At 35.7% G+C, this 22,979-nt stretch overlaps 2 protein-coding genes across 3 annotated transcripts in view; one reads left to right on the top strand and one right to left on the bottom strand.

Moving 5' to 3' along the window:
* Positions 1 to 22,979, bottom strand: part of CENPP (centromere protein P) — a 163,887-nt gene that overhangs the window by 101,177 nt on the left and 39,731 nt on the right. The window lies entirely within an intron of this gene.
* OMD (osteomodulin) lies at positions 11,237 to 17,088 on the top strand. The gene is given in 5 exon segments (XM_013945276.2): positions 11,237 to 11,253; positions 11,255 to 11,343; positions 11,346 to 11,457; positions 14,913 to 15,874; positions 16,772 to 17,088. Coding segments are annotated over 5 exon segments (1,497 nt in total).

The following is a 22,979-nucleotide window of genomic DNA, read 5'->3' as shown; positions in this document are numbered from 1 at the left end:
GTTATGACATTTCTTTTCAAGTTTTAGTCTAATCTTGACAGTTAAATCTTTCAGAGCTTAAATTTTTTCTAGTGAATATTTTGATATTCACTACTAACAGTGCTATGAGTAGTATTGGCTCACTGGAATCAGTTGAAGCAACTTCAAATATCAGAGAAGACTGGCCAGTAAAGTTGAACTTAAGCGGAAGGTCTCAAGTTTCCAAATTTGAGCTATGCCAATTAGTTTTCTCCAGTCCTCAAAGTTTCTGGATATTTTCCTAAGCTGCCTTGATTTCAAAAAAAAAAATCAAGTTCAAGAATTTTTTTTTAAATCACACATTAACAAGAAAGAAAAAATTAGTAATAAAGGATTAATTTTCAATGAAGTTCAAAGAAAAGAAAATGCAAGTGAAAACGTTAACATCAATCATTGTTGCTCTTTATTATACAGTCTTAAGAACAGACTCCTCGTTAAAATATTGCACAACTTATCCTGAAAAAATAAAGTGCACCACAACAGACAAAAGAAATATTAGTATTTCCATTTTATTTTGACCAGAACTTAACACCAGGATAACAATGAAAATAATGATGAGCTAAAAACAATGAAATCCTGATCTGAAACCTCTCTTTTTTTCCCCTCCTTTTGCTATGTTCAGAATTTAAGTCTGTTTTTTGGTTTCTTTTCCTCCTTTCTGGGGAGACTAGAGGTTTGAGAACAAAGCTGCTAATAAGAAACATATGGAAAAGCTCTAGAGCAAACGAAAATCTGACTCGAACTCCAAATGCCACGTATCACACACCAGTGTCTCAAATTATCTGGTAAGATATATATAACATTTACCATGCGTACTCAGTGAATCACCTGAGATAGAAGACAGTGTGAAGTATAGAACAAACAGAAAAAGCTTCTACGTTATTTACGTTATTAAATATTTTCAATATTTTGAAAAAAAAGGTACCCAGACATCTCTCTCATTCTAACTATTTGGGATGTTTCTAAAAGCCTGTGCTAGCCAGTAAAAGATTAGCTCAACAGAATATGCTGCCAACAGACGGACTTGTCTGCAGTTGGCAGACTGCAAACTGTGTTTTTTCAAATAAAATACGAACAGTTTTGCTCAACAGAACTATGCAATTCTGGAATTAACCATCATGCTGCTGTGACTGAAGCTAGGAATACCACACAGCCAGGTTTTCCTGTTCACACAGTTTTTCGGTCTGGAACTCTTGTCCAGGAGGCATCTGAAGCCTAAGGGATTTCTGGAACCATAGCTTTCTGGTTGCAGCTTTGACTAGAATTCCACACGTGTCCACGCACAACTCAATCTTGCCACAAAGTCCCTGGGCGTGAACAATAGATCTAACAAGCTTTGATGCATTACACTAACTGCATATATACCGACCACCTGTGCATCCCATGACATGTGTCTGATACGTCAGAATCATTATGCATTTACTACATATCACCTATATAAAGCTTTCTATCAGAGTCAAGGCGCACAATATTGAAACTATCATACCTTCTTTGCAGTTACATTTTGAGAAACTGTTAGGAAGTTAAATTTCTTCTGAATATAATGAGAAAATATAAGTATGAAAAATTTTCTAGTGGACTGGTCACCAAAGGCTGTAAAATTTCTTTAGCAAGGGAGAGGGAGCGAGTCATCAGCACAAGCATGCACTTGCCTCTTAGCTGTTCAGCCTGTGTTTTTTTCAAGTTCCAAGTGATTTTTTAGATGTAAAGACCAATGAAAAGATTTTCTTCACAGAAACTCTTTTCCTTAACTCCTTTGCTTCTTACTTGTGGAAAATGAAGGTGGCCTGCCATCCTATAAAATATTATTTTACCTAAATTGATATCCCAGTCAGGCCATCAGGAAGAACATTCAGATACCATAATTTTTTTCTGGCTAGGCTGCCAGCTCTGTTCAAACACTATCTTCTTTCTATTCTACAGGATGAAACAGAAGCAGACAGAATAAATAACTCATGGGTCAGTAACACGGACTAAATTTTTAGCATGAAAAAAAGTGAAGAAACCATTTATATATTAGCCAGATAAGTAGATGCTCAGATTCAGGAAGTGACGGAACAATCAGGTATTCTGCGAGAGTAATAAAGGCAATTGTCTACTCATTTCTCCAGCAGTGATACTGTGATACAGCTAATTATTACTTGCTCAGGAGTTCTTTAAAGCTAGGTAGGGGTTTCTGTACAGAATGCAAGGCTCAGATGGATCATCATAAGACACAGCCAAACTGTTAATAATTTTGAGAAAAAATGTACCTCAGAGGCTTTATGCTTCATTAATCCGTTAGTGTTTCATAGCTAGAAATTCATAATTTCAGGAAATTTTACTTTGCTGTTCAGAATATGCATTTTTCACTTATATTTTAAGCTAATACACACAATTTCCATGTAGATGTTACCCTCTTGTAAATTATTTTTCCCCAACATTTTCTGCTATTATCTCAAATAATAAATTTCACATGACAAAGAAGAAATTGTTTCCATTTATAAATTGACTAACATAGGAAAAAAAAGCTAAATAACTTTCAGAAGTACAGACTATTAAGTAAAGGTCAGTCCAAAAGTATAACATTTTGCTCCCAATACTTGTAACTGCATAATAATAATACAGTAACAATCAGCAGAATCTTCTTGTAAGACAATAAATCTTGAGATGAAGAACTGGAGTGCTTTTAGAAGGTATGTTCCATGTAGACATCTACCTAAACTGGGTAGTAAAGTTAATGGCTTTATATTCTACTTGACCGACTATGCTCCCACACAGTGGCCTGTAAGTTTGGCACATTCTGTGATACCAAGATAAACTCTGTTGCGACGCTGTGCAGAAGGAAACACACACTCCCAGCTTCTACCTACCTCTAACACAGCCAGCCCCCTAACAAAGGACTTTAAGTTACATGGCAAAATTCCTTAGCTGTCACCTAAGCATCATAGAGTTAACAGAGTTTACATATAGTATAGGAACGTATTTTTCAGAGCATAAACACTAAGAATAACCTAACATGTAGCCAATAGGCCACTACCTCTTGCCCTTCAAACCACAGTTAAGCTGAAAGGAGTATGAAATCATGCCTTGATACTGTTGATACCTTTGAATTTTGGTTCTTACTGAAAACCAGTTTTTTCTGAGGAAAAGGTCTTCCTAGAACAATTAGCATTGTTATGCAAAACTAAATAAAATACATTCAGAATTAATTGCTGAAAGTCAAAACCACAACACTTCATTTCAGAAATGTAGAAGTAAGCCTGATCTAGAAATATGATCTATAGCTTTCTTCTTACTGATTACATATAACAGATAAAAAAAATCTTATTTATTAAAACTTTGTATCATTATTTGTGGTATAGAAACAAACACAGTACACACACAAAAAAAAGGGGGGGCGGTTCTTACCATACTAACTAAAAGTCTTTGAGATGCCTCCGCTCTCCAAAAGTGATTTGGCAATGCACCAGTCAGGTCGATTAGTATTCCATAACTAGTCAGAACTACGGCATATGGGAACAAGGACACTTGCTTGACTGCCATGGAAGATCTGTAACTAATGGCCAAATCACCTCATCCTCCCTAATGAAATGGTGGCTACCATGAATGCTGTTTTAGGACAGACAAAGCAACAAGTTGTTTTGTTCAAATGGCTGACCGTAAAAACGTGTGAAGCAAGTTCAAGTCCTCACAAGAAGCAGCCATAAGGCCTTTCGAGAATCTCAGAATGGCTCAGGATAGAGGAACAGAAGACTTTCTACTGCAAAGTGATGGGATAAAATAACTATGACACCTGTGTCAGCTCTGCCAAGAAGCAGCTTTGATTCACAAATTATTCAGACAGCAATAGAGAAACATTTCAATTTGATTACTAGTCATCAATGAAATGACATTTATTTTATGTCAGGCAGAATATAGGTGTATGGACCAATACCTTCCCCAGAACAGGGTTAACATTATTTAAAGAAAATCCAGAAAAATTGGAGGAACTAAAGGGCACAGAGGTCATTATCACTCCTGATAAGAGAGTATGCTAGCAACACGTACAGAAGAATGGCAACCTGTAATAATACTTGGTGCCTCTAAACCACTGTCAGGCTCCGTAAGTTTCCAAGTCACAGATTCTGGCTGCTAAGAAAATGTACTGCAGAAGTAAAACTCTTTACTTGTCCCACTCTTAGGCTCTGCTGTCAACCATTATCAAAAACTGGATACAGGACTAGATATGTTTCTGGTTTTACCCAGTGCAGGATTCTCTTCTGTGATGTCCTACTCCTATACAAGCACCACAAGGTCATGTGCTAAAAAAAGGGGGCTTCTTTAGAAGAAGGAGGGATCATAAAAATTAAGAAAAACTTTAAAGACGTTCTCCAGTTTTAAGACTACTGAAGAGAGCTGAAAGACTGCCTGGCAAAATCCTCCACGCCCCAAGGCAGGATAGTTGTAAATATCTATTGCTCTGGAAATGTTCAAACAAATATAACTACCAAGAGAACAAACACATTCAATGGTCATTGTAAAAACAAACAAGGACTTGCATTCTTAAACAAACTCAAAATAAAAGAGTTGAAGGCAAGCACTTTCCACCAATTTGAGGGGGAAATTTTGGCTAGCGCAAAACATCTTCCTATGCATGATCATTCAGGAATTCTTTGGCAGATAACTTAGAAAAATACTCTTTATCCTTGCCTTAAAGTGCCTAAAAGAACCAGCTTATTCTTTTGGTTAAGTACATGATTTCCAGACAACATGGAAACAATCTGAAGTTGCAGACACATTTTCTAGTTCTTTTAACAAAAAAGCATAAAGTTCATAGTTATTTAATGAACAAATTAAGCTAATGGAAAAGATCCATTTTAAATTATTAAAATAGATGCCTAAAAAGAGATCATGTGAATTCTGCTCTATCAATTTATAGCATTGAAGTCAGCAGTCTGGAGTTCTGTATGAAATTAATGGGAAGAGGCAAGTACTTGCTCTGAGATAGACTCAAGGAATGGAAGTTGGACGTATTAAAGCGGACACTAAGAACGCTCTCTCAGTGAGCAGCACGTTTCTAGTCCATCGCACATATTAACATGACAGTTTGCAGTTTTGTTGATAATTTTATTTAAATACATGAAGGCCGTGCCTAAACTATTAAAGAACTGAAGGATGTAGTTTGAAAAATGGTGATTCTAAGGAGCGACATTTTATGCTGATCTCAGATGAATAACATTGAATAAACTATTGGAGACACAATACAGATGCATACAAAAGGCACTATTCTTGGTGGTCTTACCGACTTGGACTGATACTGCCCAAGGATCTCTGCACTTCACGTTCAGCTATATCACCTGTCTCCTTTCCTCCATTACAATACACCGCACATTCTTTTATTTACAATGTTTATTACTTGCGTTTATTCATGAGTGCCAGATACTTGTCATATACTATTACCTATACAATTTTATATAGGACACAAATACAGCAAAATAAAGATTATGGTAAAACTTGAGGTCCAACTGCTAACACCACTTCAGGAAAATGAATATACCTGGAACTGTAGACAGCAGTTGCAAAAAACCAGGTTATGATACTGCTTTTTTATATTGGCATAAGCACAGATAACATGCTCCAGAGGCGTAGGCAACATACCAGAGCTCACTGCGGGAGGAAAAGAGAGCCCCGAGCCACCTGTCTTGCAACAGTCACAGCAGGCTGGGCATACACACAAACTATAAACCACAGCATACTTGCTAAACAAAATATTTAACTGCCAAAAATATAATTGTCAACTGACAACAGTGATTCTTCTCTCTCAGAAGAGGTTTATAATTTCACACAGTAGTCCAGGATAGTTTGGAGTAACCTGATACCATTTACTACAGATATTGCTTACATGAATTTAATTTTTTTTTATTATGTCAGTATCAATTGTTTCATGATTACTTGTTATTTTAGTAGCAGAAACATACGATTCAAAGGCTGTTTAAATGTCCTTGCTTTAGAAAGTAGAAATCTATATATCCAAAAAAACTAAAAAACAACAAAAAAGTCATTACTGTCTTCTAAGACTTCCAACACAGCAATACAGGTAGCAAAAAGTTGCAAAAAGCACTCTTTCTTCTTTTTCAAAACCAATTATCTGTTCCTATAAATTGGTACTGTCATAGCAAAATAACCCCAAAAAACAAAGAAAACAACAACAAAAAACCCAGACCCCACTTCTTACCACTGTTCCACTGAAAAAATTGAGTCTTACAGATTTGGACATGCCAGGAAGTTTGATGCTTGTGAAGCAAATTAAGTTGCAATATATAATGTTCACTAGCACATGCTCAACAGTAAAGCAACTATCTAATGAGACCATGACTTCCTAACGTATCACTTCTGGATGCATTTTTTTTTTCTACAGTGAATTCTGCTCTAAGAATTCAGTGCATTAGTGTGTATTAGTATAAGATGCTACTCCACAGTTACTTATAGATTCCTTAACTCCTATGTTATAAGGTCAATGAGCTCTTGCTCTCTCTCATCCATCCATTCTATACAAGGATCCATCTCAGTCTTTGAGATCCACACATAGTTGTATTCGCTAACTAGTAATACGCTTCAAAGGTGTTTTTTAAAAAACAAAACATTAAGAGTATATGGTTAAAAAAATAGAAAAAAACAGAATGGCAGAAAAATTCAACAATTTCAGTAAGTACCTAGACTTCTACTTAAGAATTAAATATAGCTAGTACCACAAAATCTTTAGAATGATCAGCTTAAGTGATCTCCAAGTGGTAATACTTTATTTTAGATAGAGAGAAGCAGTTCTGCTTGGGAACCTCAGACTTGCCCACATCATTGAATTCCAGTCAACTCTCAATCTAATATCTCTCAAATACAGGAGCAACATCTGGTACCTTTAAAGGCATTTAACTGCTGCTGAATATGTAGAGGCCTTGATTACATGTGTTCACACCCCTCCTTTTCTGGTATGCAGAACAGGAAAGAACTTGGCGTTCATCTGCCCAACCTGCCTGCATCTCAAGGAAGCACCACAAGCACGGATTTCAGCAATGCACTTTTCATTCAGCTGGAGAAAGTGGGATATGGGAAGGCGGCTGCTTGAGGTAGGGTGGGGAAAAGGAAAGAAAAAGGAGAAGAACGTTTTTCAACTCAGAATCAGCAAATTCACATAGGTAGAGAATAAAAGGAGGTAAAGGAGAAACAAGAGAAAAACCTCTTCATTTTCCACAGCATGGATGAAATGAGAAGTGTTTATATTCAAAACGATATTTAGCAGCCAATGAACCCTTCACAAGGCTTAGAATAACCACTGCCCCACACTTCTTTGTAATAAAGATAGATAAGAATTTTTGTTTTTCCATTCTCTTGAGAAGCATGCACACAAAAAACAGCTATAAAACCTACACACAAACATCTTTAATTTTTTTCTTTAAATTCATGGTTGTAGTATGCATATTCAAGTTGTAAGAACCTTATAAAAATCAACCAGCAACCACAATCTGCCTTTAAAAGAATCAATAAAAAACTTAGTTTGGAGCACCATTTGATCAATATACATAAAATAAAGTCTAATAAGTCTGACGAAATATTTTTCAAATATACTTTTTGTGAAGTCAAAAGTGTTGTTCTCAGTTGCTCAGCATGTTCTTTCCAGTAGCTCCTAGCAAAACAAAGTTTCACATGTGTAAAACAGCCTGCATAAGAGCAGGGCTGCCAGAGTTTTGATCCTCTAATACCACGTACTAAAAGGGAAATGTGTAGCGACCACACAATAAGGCGCAGGTCAGAGGCAACAGTAGGCCCCGCACGAGCTGCACTCTAGCTTCCCTTCCTCTTCCCTCAGCTCTGCAGCGCTGTTTATCAGATAGGATGACCCTTTTCCCACAACCTTTAAAAATGTGAATTCACACAGGGACATGCTTCTGGAATGACTTTCCATTGAAGAGCAGAATAACATGAAGTCTGTAAGAGCTATTATTACTGAGTTCTTTGGGCTCTGGCTGGGCTGGCAGCTCTGCAAGGACAAGCAACTCAAGATCTTGGTTTACTGAGAGCTCTACCCTTCAGTATCTAAACTTTCAAACTAGCCCTGACAGAGGATAAAGAAACCCTGCAGCCCTTGCAGGCTTGATAATCAGCTGCCTCTGCTGCTGACAGACACAAATAAGAAGTGCCTTTGCAGGTGCCATACAAGGGCCATACAGGCTGCTAGGGGTCTGCCGACAGTGTTTCTGGACTGCCTGTTAAGTCTTATAAAAGCCTAGGCACGCCAATTTCTAGCTGCATTTTCTTTCCTTGCCTACAATTTGACTTGGAAGTGCAGCCCAGTCTTGATGACATATGCTTGAGGCTGTTTCTTACTTTGGAGACCCACAGGTTTTATGGAGAACAAAATTACAACAATCAAACTTCCTCATTATATTTGATCATACATTTTCTTTTCTTCTCTGCAGCCCAAGGGGATAACAAACTAACCTCGACAGTCCTTATCTAAAACACAGAACTACTTCAAAGTTCACAGCTGAGGGGTTTAGAATTTTGAGCTTGAGGCTTTTCTTCAGAAGTCAGGTACCAGGACCTCTCCTTCGTGAGGTCTACGTACATATCAGATGAAGAACCTTTTAATTCTAGTAAGTAAGTGATTCCAGGAGAATTCTCAATAGCATTAACTTACACAGCTTAGCTTAATTTGACTTCCTTTGATCCTCTATGTTCCATAAGATTTTTTTTTCCTCTAGTCTTTATATAAACCATTAAACTTTATACTAAAAAAAAAAAAAAACAAAAAATCTTTTACAGTAAAACCCTGAAGAAGAAAATATAGTAGTATAATTTATTCCTCCTTATATCTGGGCCAATCCCATTCATGAATTATGCCACTTCGGTTTCAGTAGTTATCTTCTCTGCTTATTCTGGGAATAGTTTGCCTAGAATTTTGAAACTTCAAATAAGCAGTTTTTAGGTTCAGAAGTACTCAACAGTTAAACAAACCTAAAAATCAATGAATATTAGAACAATCTCTGTTCTTAAGGTGACAGTTCAAAACCAAAGTTGAAAAAGCTAGCAAGTCTCATAAGTCTCGTAATGCAGTTAAGGAAGATGGTAATATTTTAAACATTTTAATTTACGAAGAAATGATCCACCCAAGCCAAGTCTAGTTTAAGCAAAGAAATCAGCTTCAAGCCAAACCTATTTTTGAGCTTGACATACATCTTGCTTTCCAGCACAACTGCATAAATAAAACAATAAAAGTTTATAAATTCAACAGGATTTAAAAAAAAAAAAAGTCCTTACAAAACAAAGGAAAAATATTCACCTTAAATCTATCTACATGATTTTTTAAACCACTGAAAAATCAAAACAAGTTGAAAACAATAGATTTGTCATGGCCTTTGAAACAAGAAGTCTTCTGTGTCTGATGTTAAATTTAATCCTCTCATTACTCTTCTTGTAAGGAAATTCCTACCACATCACAATCCAAAAATAAAAGATGATTAAACCATACAGCTTGACCAAGATTACAAAGCATAGACTTATTTGTGTCCAAGATAGTTTGTGGGACAAAAAAGGAATTCAGTCTTAACATACCCCATGGGTAGATCTGCATAATCTTCTGCAGCTATATATACTTAAAATCAAGAGCTTCACTACAAATCTGGACAGACTCTTTTGCTCTGCCACTGTGGATATTTAAATGCATCATGAGATCTTAGGTCTCCTGATAGCTTAAGAGGATTTGGGACACAATCATTAGTTGAAAACGATAGAAAAATATCAGGTATGAAATTAAAATTTAAATTCAGTCCAATTTAAATTTATCTTTACAGAAAATAGCTTTAATTTTTGCATAAGTTTTATTTAGAACTGTTAATATAATGCAGCTTCCAAAGAAATCCACCATATTCTTTATCTTGCTCTTAAATATTTATATATATTTCAGCAGCAGTAAATGACACTTAAATGGCATAACAAACTCAGTGTAACGGTATTTTTTGATTCATAATTATGAATATATTTTAAGAATTAAAAAAAGTAAATTACTTTTGTTTTTTAGCATTATTTAGGTTTGATGGTACAATGTAGTTACTCTTCAACTACTTACAGTACAGCTAATAAATGACTACATAGTTATAATGTTACTCTTTCAACTTCTCCTTTGCAGTTCAGTATTCTCTACCTAAACACATGGCTGCTTTATTACGAGCATGGCCCACTCCCACAATATTGTTTTTGTTCGCATGGTTTCTGGTGCTTTTCTTTATATCCCAAATGTTAGAATCATATGTGATTTACCTTTTTAAACACTGTTCTTTGTAATGCTGAGGACTAGAACACTTTGAAAAGGTCAAGCAGAACATCAACTTTAAGAAGCTCAAAGCCAGACAAGGAATAAAACTTATTCCATTATCCTCTTGAATCTCTAAGTCACTTAAGCATTTTTAAGATCCCGATCCTTCCTTGTGAATAATTTGGAAATAATGCAATTCTCTTATGAAACCAAAATCATAGTTAAATGCTTCCTTGGAATTTTCTGATGAAATAAATCAGACAATTTATCCAGAACAGTCTTACTTCCTCAACAAAAGAAACTGTTCTTTTCCACCATTTTCTGCATATATCACAGTTACGTCAAATACACACCATATAACAGCAAAGGTAGATAATTGTGCCTTTTTTGTCCTGAAAGGCTATGAAAAATATTTTGATTTATGCAGTAAATATGGTTTATATCTTATATTATACTGTTCTGTTTCATACTAAGATTTATGGTCTTTTTGTACATCTTATCAAAAATCACACTGGAAACTTACTGTGAATTGTTAATTACAACTTTAGAGGATGCTGAGTAGTACTATATCATACTAAAAACACTGTATAGCAGGACTACTTTGCGAGAAGGAAAGAAGAAATATGGAGATGGGGGTAATACAAAATTGAAGATGTTCATCACCAGGACCTTCCCTTAGCACATGTTTTCCCTCAATTTTGATAAGGTTAATTTTTTTATTATTTCTTAACTTCACGTTTTAAAGAATGAATCCTTTGGATAACTGAATGAATGTAGTTGAAACCACACTATGAACTCATGACCTCTGAAATATATTTGAAGTCTTATTCTCTCAATTTTTCAACTTGAACTGATAACACTGAACAAGTCTTGTGCATAATTTTGAGGTGATTATAACAAAAGCAGAAATATTTTCACAGACTTATGACATGGCATTTACAATAGCTGATGATGTGGCATGAAACTTTTTTACTGGCAAATTAGCAGAGGGCTAAAGACTATTATTCTGCATTGCCTTCCCACAAGACTCCTCACCACAAAATATGGCTTAGAGAGATCTTTGTTCCTCCAGCTGTGTTAGGATATTGCTCAGATGATTTCATCAACACAGTAATTTGCTGCCCTCTACAACTTGAGCTTCACAGACCTCCATAGAGTAAGTGTTCTTGGTAAGCAGGAATAAAAAGAACCAATTGTGGTATTTTGTGTAGTGAGTGATTCATGCATGTTACATAGTTTTGAGCTTTCAGCTAACAAAATTTTTGCAAATACAGTTACTAAGCTTTTAGTTTATTATAGATGGCAAAATCATTTTCTTTTATCAGCTATAAGGTTTTCTATTTTCTTTCAATTTTGTAAGTATACAGCCTATCATATTGTGTGCATTTGACTTGCTTCTCCCATTATCAAGTTTCAGGCGGTAAGATTCTTTGTTTTAAAGGAAATAAGGCCTTAGAACTGTTTTATGCAGAAGCTTTAGTATGTCAGTGCTTTGAGACATGAACTTCAAACTTGTCAAGACAGTTATTACTCTACCAAAAATTCATCCAAATTCAGTTAAGGTATAAAAAGCTCCCAAAATACAAGTTCCTCCCTCTCTGTAAAACATGCTAGAGACTTTGAGATCTATTACTTATCATTCCCTTTGCAGTGATCATAATCATTTCCCTTACATTGTCTACATGACAAGTGGATTGATTGCATGAAGGCCTAAGTGCTTTCCTCAAACTGAGCAGGACTTTCCTGAGTTGTTCCTCCTGATGTATAAGGACTATTGTGGCACTGAGAACAGCAATTATTAATCAGAAATATTCTGATACCTATTAAGACCCAAAGCAGTATGGAAAAAGAACTGGCTTGACACCTGTGCTGGTCAGAAGGAAGAAACAGAAGAAATGCAGAGAAAATAGAACTAGAAGGTGAAGCTTAAGTTCTGGATAGGAGCCAGGAACAAGGAGGGAAAAAGTAACAGGAAAAGGAAATCAAAAACATGAAATAGGCATGGGGACAGATTGTTTCGGGACCTGTTCAAGAAAACAGAATCAAGTCACAATAGAGACAGGATTTATACACGCAAACGCCAGCAGGCCTGAGTAGGAGTTAGAAATAGGCTAATAAGGTATTCTCCTGATACACACTGCCAGAATTATGGAAAGCAGTTCATTCCTCCTGAAACACAGGATTGCTTCTCAACCCAGCAAAGTTTATCAGCACAGTGTGTTTATACAGTGCTTGCAGTGGAAGGCTGCACTCTGCATAGATATGTTTCTGCTGTTATTTACTTATATTAGCTCAGACGCCTGAAGATACTGTTGGGATATGAAAAGCCTGGCTTTGCTGAAGACCTACAGTGTGGTTACAAACAACTGATTCCATCCTGACTTGCTTTTAAATTTCTTATCAGCTATAAATATTCATTAAAGGAGCATTCAAATACAAATGACGCAAAGTCAGAAATTTGAGTTAGACAATACCATAGCTGATTTTACCCAGCCACTTTTGCAGACACATTGTGATGATTTATTTAATTCTAGGATTTTGTTTCTACTTTTTTAGGATTTTCTCGCTCTTATTCAATCCATAGAATACATCATGCATTGGGAATCTATCAGCAGTATGAAGCACAAGAAATCCGTGTTTGTAAAACTCTTTTCTCCTTTCTTACTGTTTGAATGTGTTTGGTAGAAAATATTGAAGAACTGCAAGAAAACAAGGAGCAGAGTCCCTAACTAAGGAACTTGAATGTCACTACTAAATCAAACAAAACCAACAACTTATCTGCTTACTTCTGCCTCAGGGTTCCCACACTATGCTGAGCAAAGTCTCAACAAAATTTTCAGTAATTTATGTGCTTTGACCAGCAGTGTTAGATAACAACTTAGGCGAGTCAAAATGTAAGATGTTATCTAAGTTGTTTGACTTAATAGTATTTCTCTGATTGTATAAAGTGCTTTAAAATGTTAGTCTTCGAGCATCTGAAATTTGACATGCAGAATTAGTTGTCAATAATTCTGACTTTCATAATATTACTATTTCACCTCAGAAGGGTATTATGAAAGTAAATTAGTTCATGTCTGTAAAGAACATGATTACAGAGGAACAGGAAGACTATAAAGAAAATTTGTTCTTCAGTGAAGATTTTACACCACGTGCAGTATACAATGGTTGAAATCAAATACAATGACAGGAACAGAAAAAAAATAGTTTTTATCATCATTAATGCATTGTATTAAGTCAGCTACGTGTTGAAAACACAACACAAAATGCCACAGAACATACAATCCCCAACGCCATATCAGTTTTTGTCGATTTTACATCAAGTATTTCAAAGTAATCTATTTCACTGTTGTATCTGCAGAAGCAATACTGCACTAACTTTTTTCTGCAATTACCTCACCATAGTTTAGAATTTGTTTTATTTTTAACAAAAATAATTTTCCATTTATAACAAGGAAAGCAGCCACAAGTCATGGCTTGGGATACTCAGTAACTCTAGCAAACTTCTTCACCCAGAGGGTAGTGCAACACTAACTCGGGTAATCCAGGGAGATCCACCCTTGGAGTTTTTCAGGGCTCACCCAGACAAAGCCTAGGCTGACCTGAGCTACTGCTGGAGATGGTCACACTTCGAGCAGGAGGCTGGACTACACAGCCTTCAAAAGTCCTTTCCAAAGAACACTTCTATGATTCTGTGATATTGACCATTCATAATTTTGTTCTGTGCCAGTTCACAAGTGAGAAGAACTAATGTATTTTCCAAGGAAAAAACCCTCACCTTAAAAGAGTTGAACAAGGCTACACGCATTTGAACCTTGGACATCTGCCTTTTCCTCCTATAACATGAATTGCACAGAAAGACAAAGAAATATTTGTTTCATTCTCATCTCCTACCATCTTTGAGTATCTCTCAAATTATGAGGAATGAGATTTTCCTTTAGAAATATCAAAAGCTAGCTAAAGTCCATTTAAATTATCTTATCTATTAATACTAATGAATTATACAGCTTAAAAAAGTCAATCTCAATGTAAAGAGTAATAATTACCGCCAGGTACAGGCATAGAAATCCAGACTGCAATGACAATGTTTCCAACAGTCTGAGGAAGAAATGTTCCCTAGAAATTCGATCTGCATCCATTAGAAACTGACTTGTCAGGCTTAGCTAATGTCTCCCATTACACTAGAAAGAATGCAACACCTAAGTGTCTAATACAAATCCCAGACTGCGGCACTTCATATATAAAGTCCTTTTGCCACTTCTCTGAAACTCATTAAAGAGAAAAAGGAAAGCAGACTGGGATTTTTTATGCTACTTCTCCCAACTGCTGTGGTGCCCTTCAGTAATAGACACAGCACAGGTAGAAAGCTCTTCCTTGACTGAAGTCAAGCAAGAAAACTCCTGCTTATTTCAAAGCCATGCATTTGTTTATAGCTGGTTTCTTGCAGGATAAAAATTAAAAAAAAATTTTTTTTTTGCTTATTATGTAATTACCAGTGTTGCCAGAAAACTACATTGTTCTGGTTATTCAAATTATTTTATTTATATTACTTTTTCTTAAAACTGAAACTTAAATATGTTTTACTTTATGATTAGTTGATAAACTTATTTTTTCTTCTCATCGATAGGGTACAACATACAAACTTGAGTATGGGGATTCTGAGTCAGCTATCAATCATTCACCTGCTCTGGGCTGCTATGGTCATTTGTCAGCATGAAGACTACGATTTTGGGGATGAATACGATGAAGAGCCAGATCATGAACATCCGTATTATTTTAATTTTCATCCAAGTACACAAGATGAAGTTCCCCATTTTCCTATTCCAGTCCAGTGTGCCAGAGAATGCTTTTGCCCACCAGCTTTTCCATTATCAATGTACTGTGATCATCGTAAACTTACAATGATACCAAATATCCCTATTCACATCCAACAACTCTATCTGCAAAACAACGATATTGAAGCTGTGCTTGCAGGACCATTTACTAATGTCACCATCTTAAGAGAAATTAACCTGAGCTACAACAAAATTAAATTTCACATGATTGACCATGGTGTTTTTGCCAAACTTTCAAACTTAGTGCAGCTTCATTTACAGCATAATGAATTAGAAGAATTTCCATTCCCACTCCCCAGCTCTCTAGAGCGACTCCTCCTCGGCTTCAATAAGATTTCTCGGTTACCTGGGGACGCACTGGAAGGATTACCTAACATAACCATGCTTGATCTCTGCAATAACCTTCTTGATGACTCAGCACTCAAAGAAAGGCCTTTTTCAATCCTGAAAAATTTAATGCAGATCAACTTATGCAACAACAGGTTACAGACCATGCCTCCTGATCTACCACCATCACTTATGTACCTCTCTCTTGAAAATAATTCTATTTCTTATATTCCAGAAAACTATTTCAGCAGACTGCCAAAGATCATTGCTCTAAGAATGTCACACAACAGCCTGCAGAACATTCCACACAACGCCTTCAAGCTGTCTAACCTTTTAGAACTTAATCTCGGACACAACAAATTGAAACAAGTATTCTATATTCCACGAAGTTTGCAGCATTTGTATATTGAAGACAATGACATTGAAAGTATGTTGTTGGCTGTAAATCTATGAAAGTAAAACACGGCGGGTTCGGGGGCTGGGGTTTCTTTTTTTTGGGGGGGGGGGGAGGGAGAAGAGCAGGGAGAGGCGGCTAGGGCATATTTTCCCTACTATCCTGATTTAAGAACTTTTAACCTAAATCAAAAAGTATTGGAAACATCTGTGTTCTTGGTTTCCAGCACTTGCCACCATACAGCTTCTCAGTTAGGTCATGTATAAACTGAGTGTAGAATCCGGCAGAGGTCCAAATTTGCACATGGTTCAAGAGGTAATCTGAGCTATCTGTGCTCTGAGCTAACCAATTACCGTGGCACTGAACCAGAGCTCATACACAACGTACTTCTCAGGAGTAAGTGCAGCTATGTAGCGTTTGATCCAATGCAGGAAGAATACCTTCCCATCTTCTTCAAGATGCAGTGTAAACATATATCCTTAGCTAGTTGAGACCAAACAATAGGAAAACTTGAGATTTGTACTTTTGCACCTTTCTCATAATTTCCGAGAAGATTTTAAGAGTCAGCACCATTCTTTTCACATAACAAGCTAAAACCTTTTAAAAACTTGCTTCTGATGAGACAATTGATAAAAAAAATCCAGAGATAAGGAGTTATGAAAAAATTCCATTCACATAAAAGAGTTGCTACAAATTGTAGTGGTAGTCATTTCTTTTATCTTGCAACCTTAAACTTCAAAAATCTAAAAAAAAAATTATCACTGATATTTATGAAATTGCTTTAAAACAAAGGCAAGGATAATATTAATATTGTGAACCACAAAAGTATTTTCTGTGGTAAATTTCAAAAAATAAATTGTAATTTTGCAACAGTTCTTAAATATAACTTTATTTTCTGTATTTTAATTAGTATTTTTCTCTCTCTTACAGTCATAAATATTACTTTGATGTGTCCATCTATTGATCCAATGAACACCAATCAATTAACTTATATACGAGTGGACCAAAATAAGCTTACAGTTCCAATAAGCACATATGCATTCTTTTGCTTCCCTCACATACGAACCATTTATTATGGTGAACAGAACGGTAATGTTAACAAGTCAACACAGCTAAGAGTACCAGTGTTCCGCCGATTTTTAACTCCAGAAGAATATGATGAAACAGAAGATGATCATGAAACAAATGATCGTGAAACTGAAGATCACGAAACTGAAGACAATTACTTTCACGCTTACTTTCAATGAAGTAATCATGGGTAATGAGCGTATATGGAAACCCTTCCTTCGTTGTGGGGTATTAATATCCATTTTAGAACAGTTGGCTAGTTTGGGATATTTAAGATATATCTGTCAAGTGGAGGTAGGATTTTAGTGTAGGTAAATAAGCCATTACTGATGTAGTTAGAAATATAATACTAGCAGCAGAGACAGAGCACTCATGTCAGCAATAGAGAGCAGCCTGAGTATATAACCTGAGTTGATGATGGACTCATTTCTGGGTTGGTAGCTTATAAAAAAGAATGTGATATCATGTCTTACCACAATCGCTATCCCTACTAACTAGATAAAAGCTAGCATAGATTTGTTTGCTTGTGCTCCAGCTGTTTTGAAGACATAACAAAGTTATGAGCAATATAAATAGTATGAATAAGCTCACAGTGGTAACTGGTAATTTAAATCACATCCCAAGATCACACCATAGTCCGTATAGCAAATAATTAATAGTTTAGGATACCTAAAATTTTATTGCACTAACAATTACCTTGGCATTCCAGTTAGTATTTCAAACTGCAGTGAAGCCAGACTGCACCAATTTTGTGCTGAGATAAAACATTCAAAAAACTATCTTAACTAATCATGTAAATATATGCAAAGACCACCTTTATCTGAGGAAAAAAATGTTTAAGAACTTCATACTAAAGCTGGACTGACTTTTCATTTGGCATCTTTATCATATAAATTCAAAGAGAAGCATACAGTATGTTTTAGTAAAACATGGTTTTAGTGCAATATTTGAATTTTTGATCCTTCAGTACTGAGACAGCTAACTTTCGCTGTGTATAAATTATGTACTAAGTAAAAGCTTCCATTCACAGTGCAACAGGAAAAAAAATGATATGAAAAAGCTATTATGTTCTAAAGTGATCCAACTCGCAAAATGAGAATTATACAGACCAATGTCATGCTCCATAAAAACATGTGGATAACAGCAAGAGCCTGTCCAGCTGGGTATCCTACTACTGACAGCAGCAGGAAACAAACAGCTAACGAAAAGTATAAGAGTAAGATCACAAAAATACTTCCGAACATTCCTCCACATCTTCCAGAAATGTAGATACTTCTGCTTCAATTTCTAATTAGACAGAAAAAGCAAACTTTGAGTTTCAAATCTTTTTCAGATTCTGTTTGCAGAGTCCTGCAAATGTGTATTATAATAAATTTTTACTTCTCAGCTTGTATGACAACTACCACAACCCTTTTTCACAAAAGGAGATATTAGTTTATTAGTAATGTAGACAATGAACCACCTTTTATCAAAGGTTTTAGGATCTAGGGAAAAGGATGTGCATTAATACAACTCTACACCACTAATATTAGCATTTTACATATACATTAGTTGATATTGTTTTAGAGGCATTAAAAACTTAACAGTTTTTGTTACAATTGTTCATCAAGTAGAACAGACACAGAAAGTAGCAATCCATTTTTTTTAATAATTAATTTAGACTATCCTCCTGCACAGATAATACCAATTAACTACTTCATTCTGTTTCAAAGCAGAACACAAATTGCCTTAAACAACCTAAAAAAAAAAGTGAAATATAATATTTGAGCTACAGAAAGCTTTTTATTATTATATCTTATGCCTATAAACAGAATCAAATAAATATAGGGTAAGAGAATATTTTAGGGCACTTTGCCCCCTTTATTTAAATTCAGTATTTTTCAACACTTAATTTCCTGATAAACCTTTTTAGCATTGTGGAAATATCACCATTTTCACAGGAAAAACAAATGAGTGCAAGAAATACAGCCACATATATCATGCTGCTAATTTTATATTATACTTTATATTTAGGAAAATTAAAAATACTATGTAAAATTATGCAAGAAAATTTTTATTAGAATTTCTAAAGAGCTTCAGTCTTTTTTTTATAATATCAGTTATGTTTTGAAATCACCAGTATATTTTGGTTTCTGATGCAACAGTTAAAATATCAGCAAATGGAATCTACTTTATCAAAAATTTTGGTCTTTTTTAATGGAGACAAATTCCTCTTAAGGCCATCAATATAACAAACATTTGCCAGTGTTTAAGAACACCTACTTGCAAAAATTTATTGATACAAAATTCATTGTATCATGATTAAGTTGTATGTCTTCTATCAACTAATTTGAGAAGTCTATTCTTTCTCCCCTTCTCCTTTTTCTTCTGTATTTCACAAACAGATTAATATTTATCACAAAATATTTAATAGCATTAAGAAATTTACAGGTCTGCAGAATTTATCTTTCCCTTTTTCCAAATAAAAAAAAAGTTCATTAACATTTATCAAGCTCAGGTAGGCCTTTGGCTTCAAGAAGGAGGAATATATGTGTGTATTCATCACCTTATTTAAATACTCATTATATACATGCACATTATATACACATGAATTTAAATATACATACCTATAATTCTATAGCTTTATTAATATGAACACAGAGTATATTAATCTTAGGGAACATTTATCTATTTCAGATTTTAAGTAGGGGTGAATAGTGCACAAAATGCAAATCTAAATTAAGACAGGCTTTTTTGAAAACCTTGCTTACCTTTAAAAAGAACACTATTCAAACATAGTACACGTATTACATATATATATTTCTTATCACAAGCTTTCTGTTCTTTAAAAACAATCATAGACGAAACAAAGTTCAGCTTTAATTTAAAGGTAACATTAAAGATACTGACTGTGTAGCAACTCATTATTTCTTAATAAAGTTTAACTCTAACTGTGATAATAAAGCTCAAAAGTTTCCAGTAATTATTACATTAAACTCATTCACATGGAATATGAAAATTTTAATACTGGAAGAACCATCATAATATTAATTGAATGAAAAATGAATTATCTCATTCGTGGCAAAAGCAATGTTATTCTTTAAAGAAAGATTTCAGCATGGTCAGGGAACTAAAGACTTGCTAGTTTTCTGTCTGTACCAGAGAAGTGAGAAGTTAGGACAAAATACAGAATTAACTGATACCTAGATAATTACAATTTACTTTGGAAGACAGAACATGGCTTCTGCAAAAGAAAGTCCTAACTGGCAAACCTCTTGAAGCTCTTTGAAAGAATCATCAAGGATGTGGAAGAGGGAGATCCTGGTCCATAGTCTACAGGAATTTCTGAATAGCTGAATTAAGGAAACTAAGCAGCCACAGAGCAGGAGGCAAGGGCATGGACAAAAACTAACAAACAAAAAAAACAACAAAAAACCCACAAGCAAACAGGCAGTTCTTGCACAGGAGGAAGCCCACGGGTGGGAGTTTTGCAAAGGGCATGTTCTGGGATTTATTCCGTCTAATACATTTGCCAATGATAAAGAAACTGGGCTAAGCAGTCAGGTGACAACAAAGATTGCTAAAGGCCAATGTAGAATGACCAAGTGCAAAAGAACCTCACAAAACCAGTTGCAGGATCATAAAATAGCAAATGAAATTCAGCATGGATAAATCAAAAGTGATAGTCATGGGAAAAAAAAAAAAATCTAGCTTCCCCTGAAAACTAATAAATCATGAATGATCACCATCACTCAGCAGCAAGATTCAGGAGTTATATGAGATAGTCTCAGGAAAACACTGGCTTAATACCCAGTGTGAGTGACCAGTGCTGCCCTACAACAGGAGAAGGCTCAGAGGAGACTACAAGGGCCATGTGCCCATGAAGCTCAGGAAAGAACGTAGGGGGTGACTGACCACAGCTGCTGCTGCTGCAAAAAAAAAGCTGAATTTATCTCAACACAAAGGGGACCAGAGGGTGGACTTTGTTCCAGATAAACTATATCAGTTGAGTGGATCAATTAGTTGTGTAAATGTTTTCCCCTGAGTTAATCAAAAGAGTGTGCATGTTCCCCTGAGTTAGCATAAGGGAAAATGTGTATGTGGTTCAGCCCATCACAGAGTATAAAAGCTGAACAACTGAAAAAAGAATTTTGAAGAGAGCAGCGAGCTTGACCTGGTCTCAACCCATGTTTTCATTCCCAGTGACTAGGGATGCCCAGCGTCATGACAGTGAGCATGTTAGAGACTGGTAATGACAACTGCATTTGTACTGTGATACAGCTGTATATTGCAAGTGCTATATTCTGCTAAGTGTAACTTACACTTGTACTGTGATTTCTGTATATTGCTGAATCACTCTGCTAAATGAAAATCCTGTGCGACATCAAATATTTTCAATTAAGTAAATTTGGTATTAAAGTTTACACCCTCTATGCATGGAATATCTAAAAGAACCTGGTCAGAGCATATTGGACTCTGACACCCAGTAATAGTCAGAAAAGAAACATAAATGTAGAAAATAACTTGAAAAGAATGGAAAACAAGAGAGATCACTACAAATATATGGTTCACGCAGACATTAAACACTATGCACCTCTGATCCCTTCAGATACCTGTAATTTCTACATATGTCACAATAAGAAAAGGATCAGAGAAAGGTAATATGGGCACCAAAGATAAGGAATGGCTTTTAAATTAGCAACATCGAGTAGGCTAGAACTCATCAGTTCAGGAAAGAAATGGCAAAGGGGAGATAGAGTGGAAGTCTACAAAATTTTGAGTTGCATAGACAGTGTGGGTTGGGATCAACTGCTCACTGTCTTCTCCAGTGCAAGAACAAAGAGTCATCAAATGAAACTAAAATGGGAAAGGTACAAACCAGAGGTGATTTTTCAATCAATGTGTAGTAAGCCCTTGAAACTGCTTGCCTGAGTAGCTGCTGCAGCAATTTTACACATGGGTTCAAGGGAAGAATGCATAAGTAATTGTAGTTCTTAGAAGAGATTCATTTCAGGTTGTTGACTAGACAAATCACAGTAGTGCAAGAAGTGCAGAGCTGAAAATAGCTACAGATTGGAAGAATATTTGGAGAAGGGAGATGAGGAGTTACCATGCATGCTTGTCCTATTCTCATCTTCCCAAAGCACTTGCTTTTGACCATTGTTGGAGACACGATATTGCACGTGATTCTTTGCTTTGAACTGCATGTCCATTCTTACATTCTCACTATCCTTGACTGTAGTAACAAGCTGGCATTGCTTCTCCCTATTAGTGTATGCTTATTGTCTTGAAACATGAGTTTTAAACTTTTTTTCAAGCACTATCAGCTATGTTTGTATACAAAGACATACTCTTATACATTAAATTAGGAAATAGCATGTCTACAATGCTCCATATTGCAGTGTTCCGTACCAGACAGAAACCTACACTAATTCAGGCACATGAAGCAGCCCAGGCATGTTAGTGTGGAGCTCTGTATAAGCCAATTTATATGACTATATAACCATATAGATTCTGGTATCAAAACATATTTGCTTGGTGTTTGCTCTAGTATTTATTTTCAGAGTATTCTATGGTCCTTTTAAGTATGGAATAGATTCACAAACCAAAAAACTAAACCTGCATCAAAATGCTACTTATTTTAATCAGGAACAATTAAACCCAGCAAGCAGCAAATAGTTTAATGAGTTTATTTACAGCGGAGAGTAAATACTGAAACAAAACCTGATCTGGCTGACAGCACTGTGTCTGCATCAGCAATTAAGGTGGGGCACTAGAAGTGAATCAGTGGAGCAAAACAGTTGTGGTGAGGCCAGGATATCCACTCTCTCTGATTTTGGAGGGAAAGGAGGTTTACTTCAGCCTAGTCTTGCCCTGTGAACTGAAATCCACTAGCAGCTGCAGCACATCAGGTAAACCCCTGGAGTACATTGGTTTCGTTACAGCCAAAAACAAACAAGCCCATATGCTTCAAAGCGCTGTGTGATGTGAAGCACAGTGCAGTAAGTGGGGGCTTATCAACAGATTCACTTCGAAAATGCACTCCTGATCCTAATTAAAACACCAGCAGAAACATAACCAGAACACAGCA

Source organism: Apteryx mantelli, chromosome 12 (genome assembly GCF_036417845.1).
Source record: "Apteryx mantelli isolate bAptMan1 chromosome 12, bAptMan1.hap1, whole genome shotgun sequence".
NCBI classification, from domain to species: domain Eukaryota; kingdom Metazoa; phylum Chordata; class Aves; order Apterygiformes; family Apterygidae; genus Apteryx; species Apteryx mantelli.
This window is presented reverse-complemented; position numbering and strand designations above follow the sequence as displayed.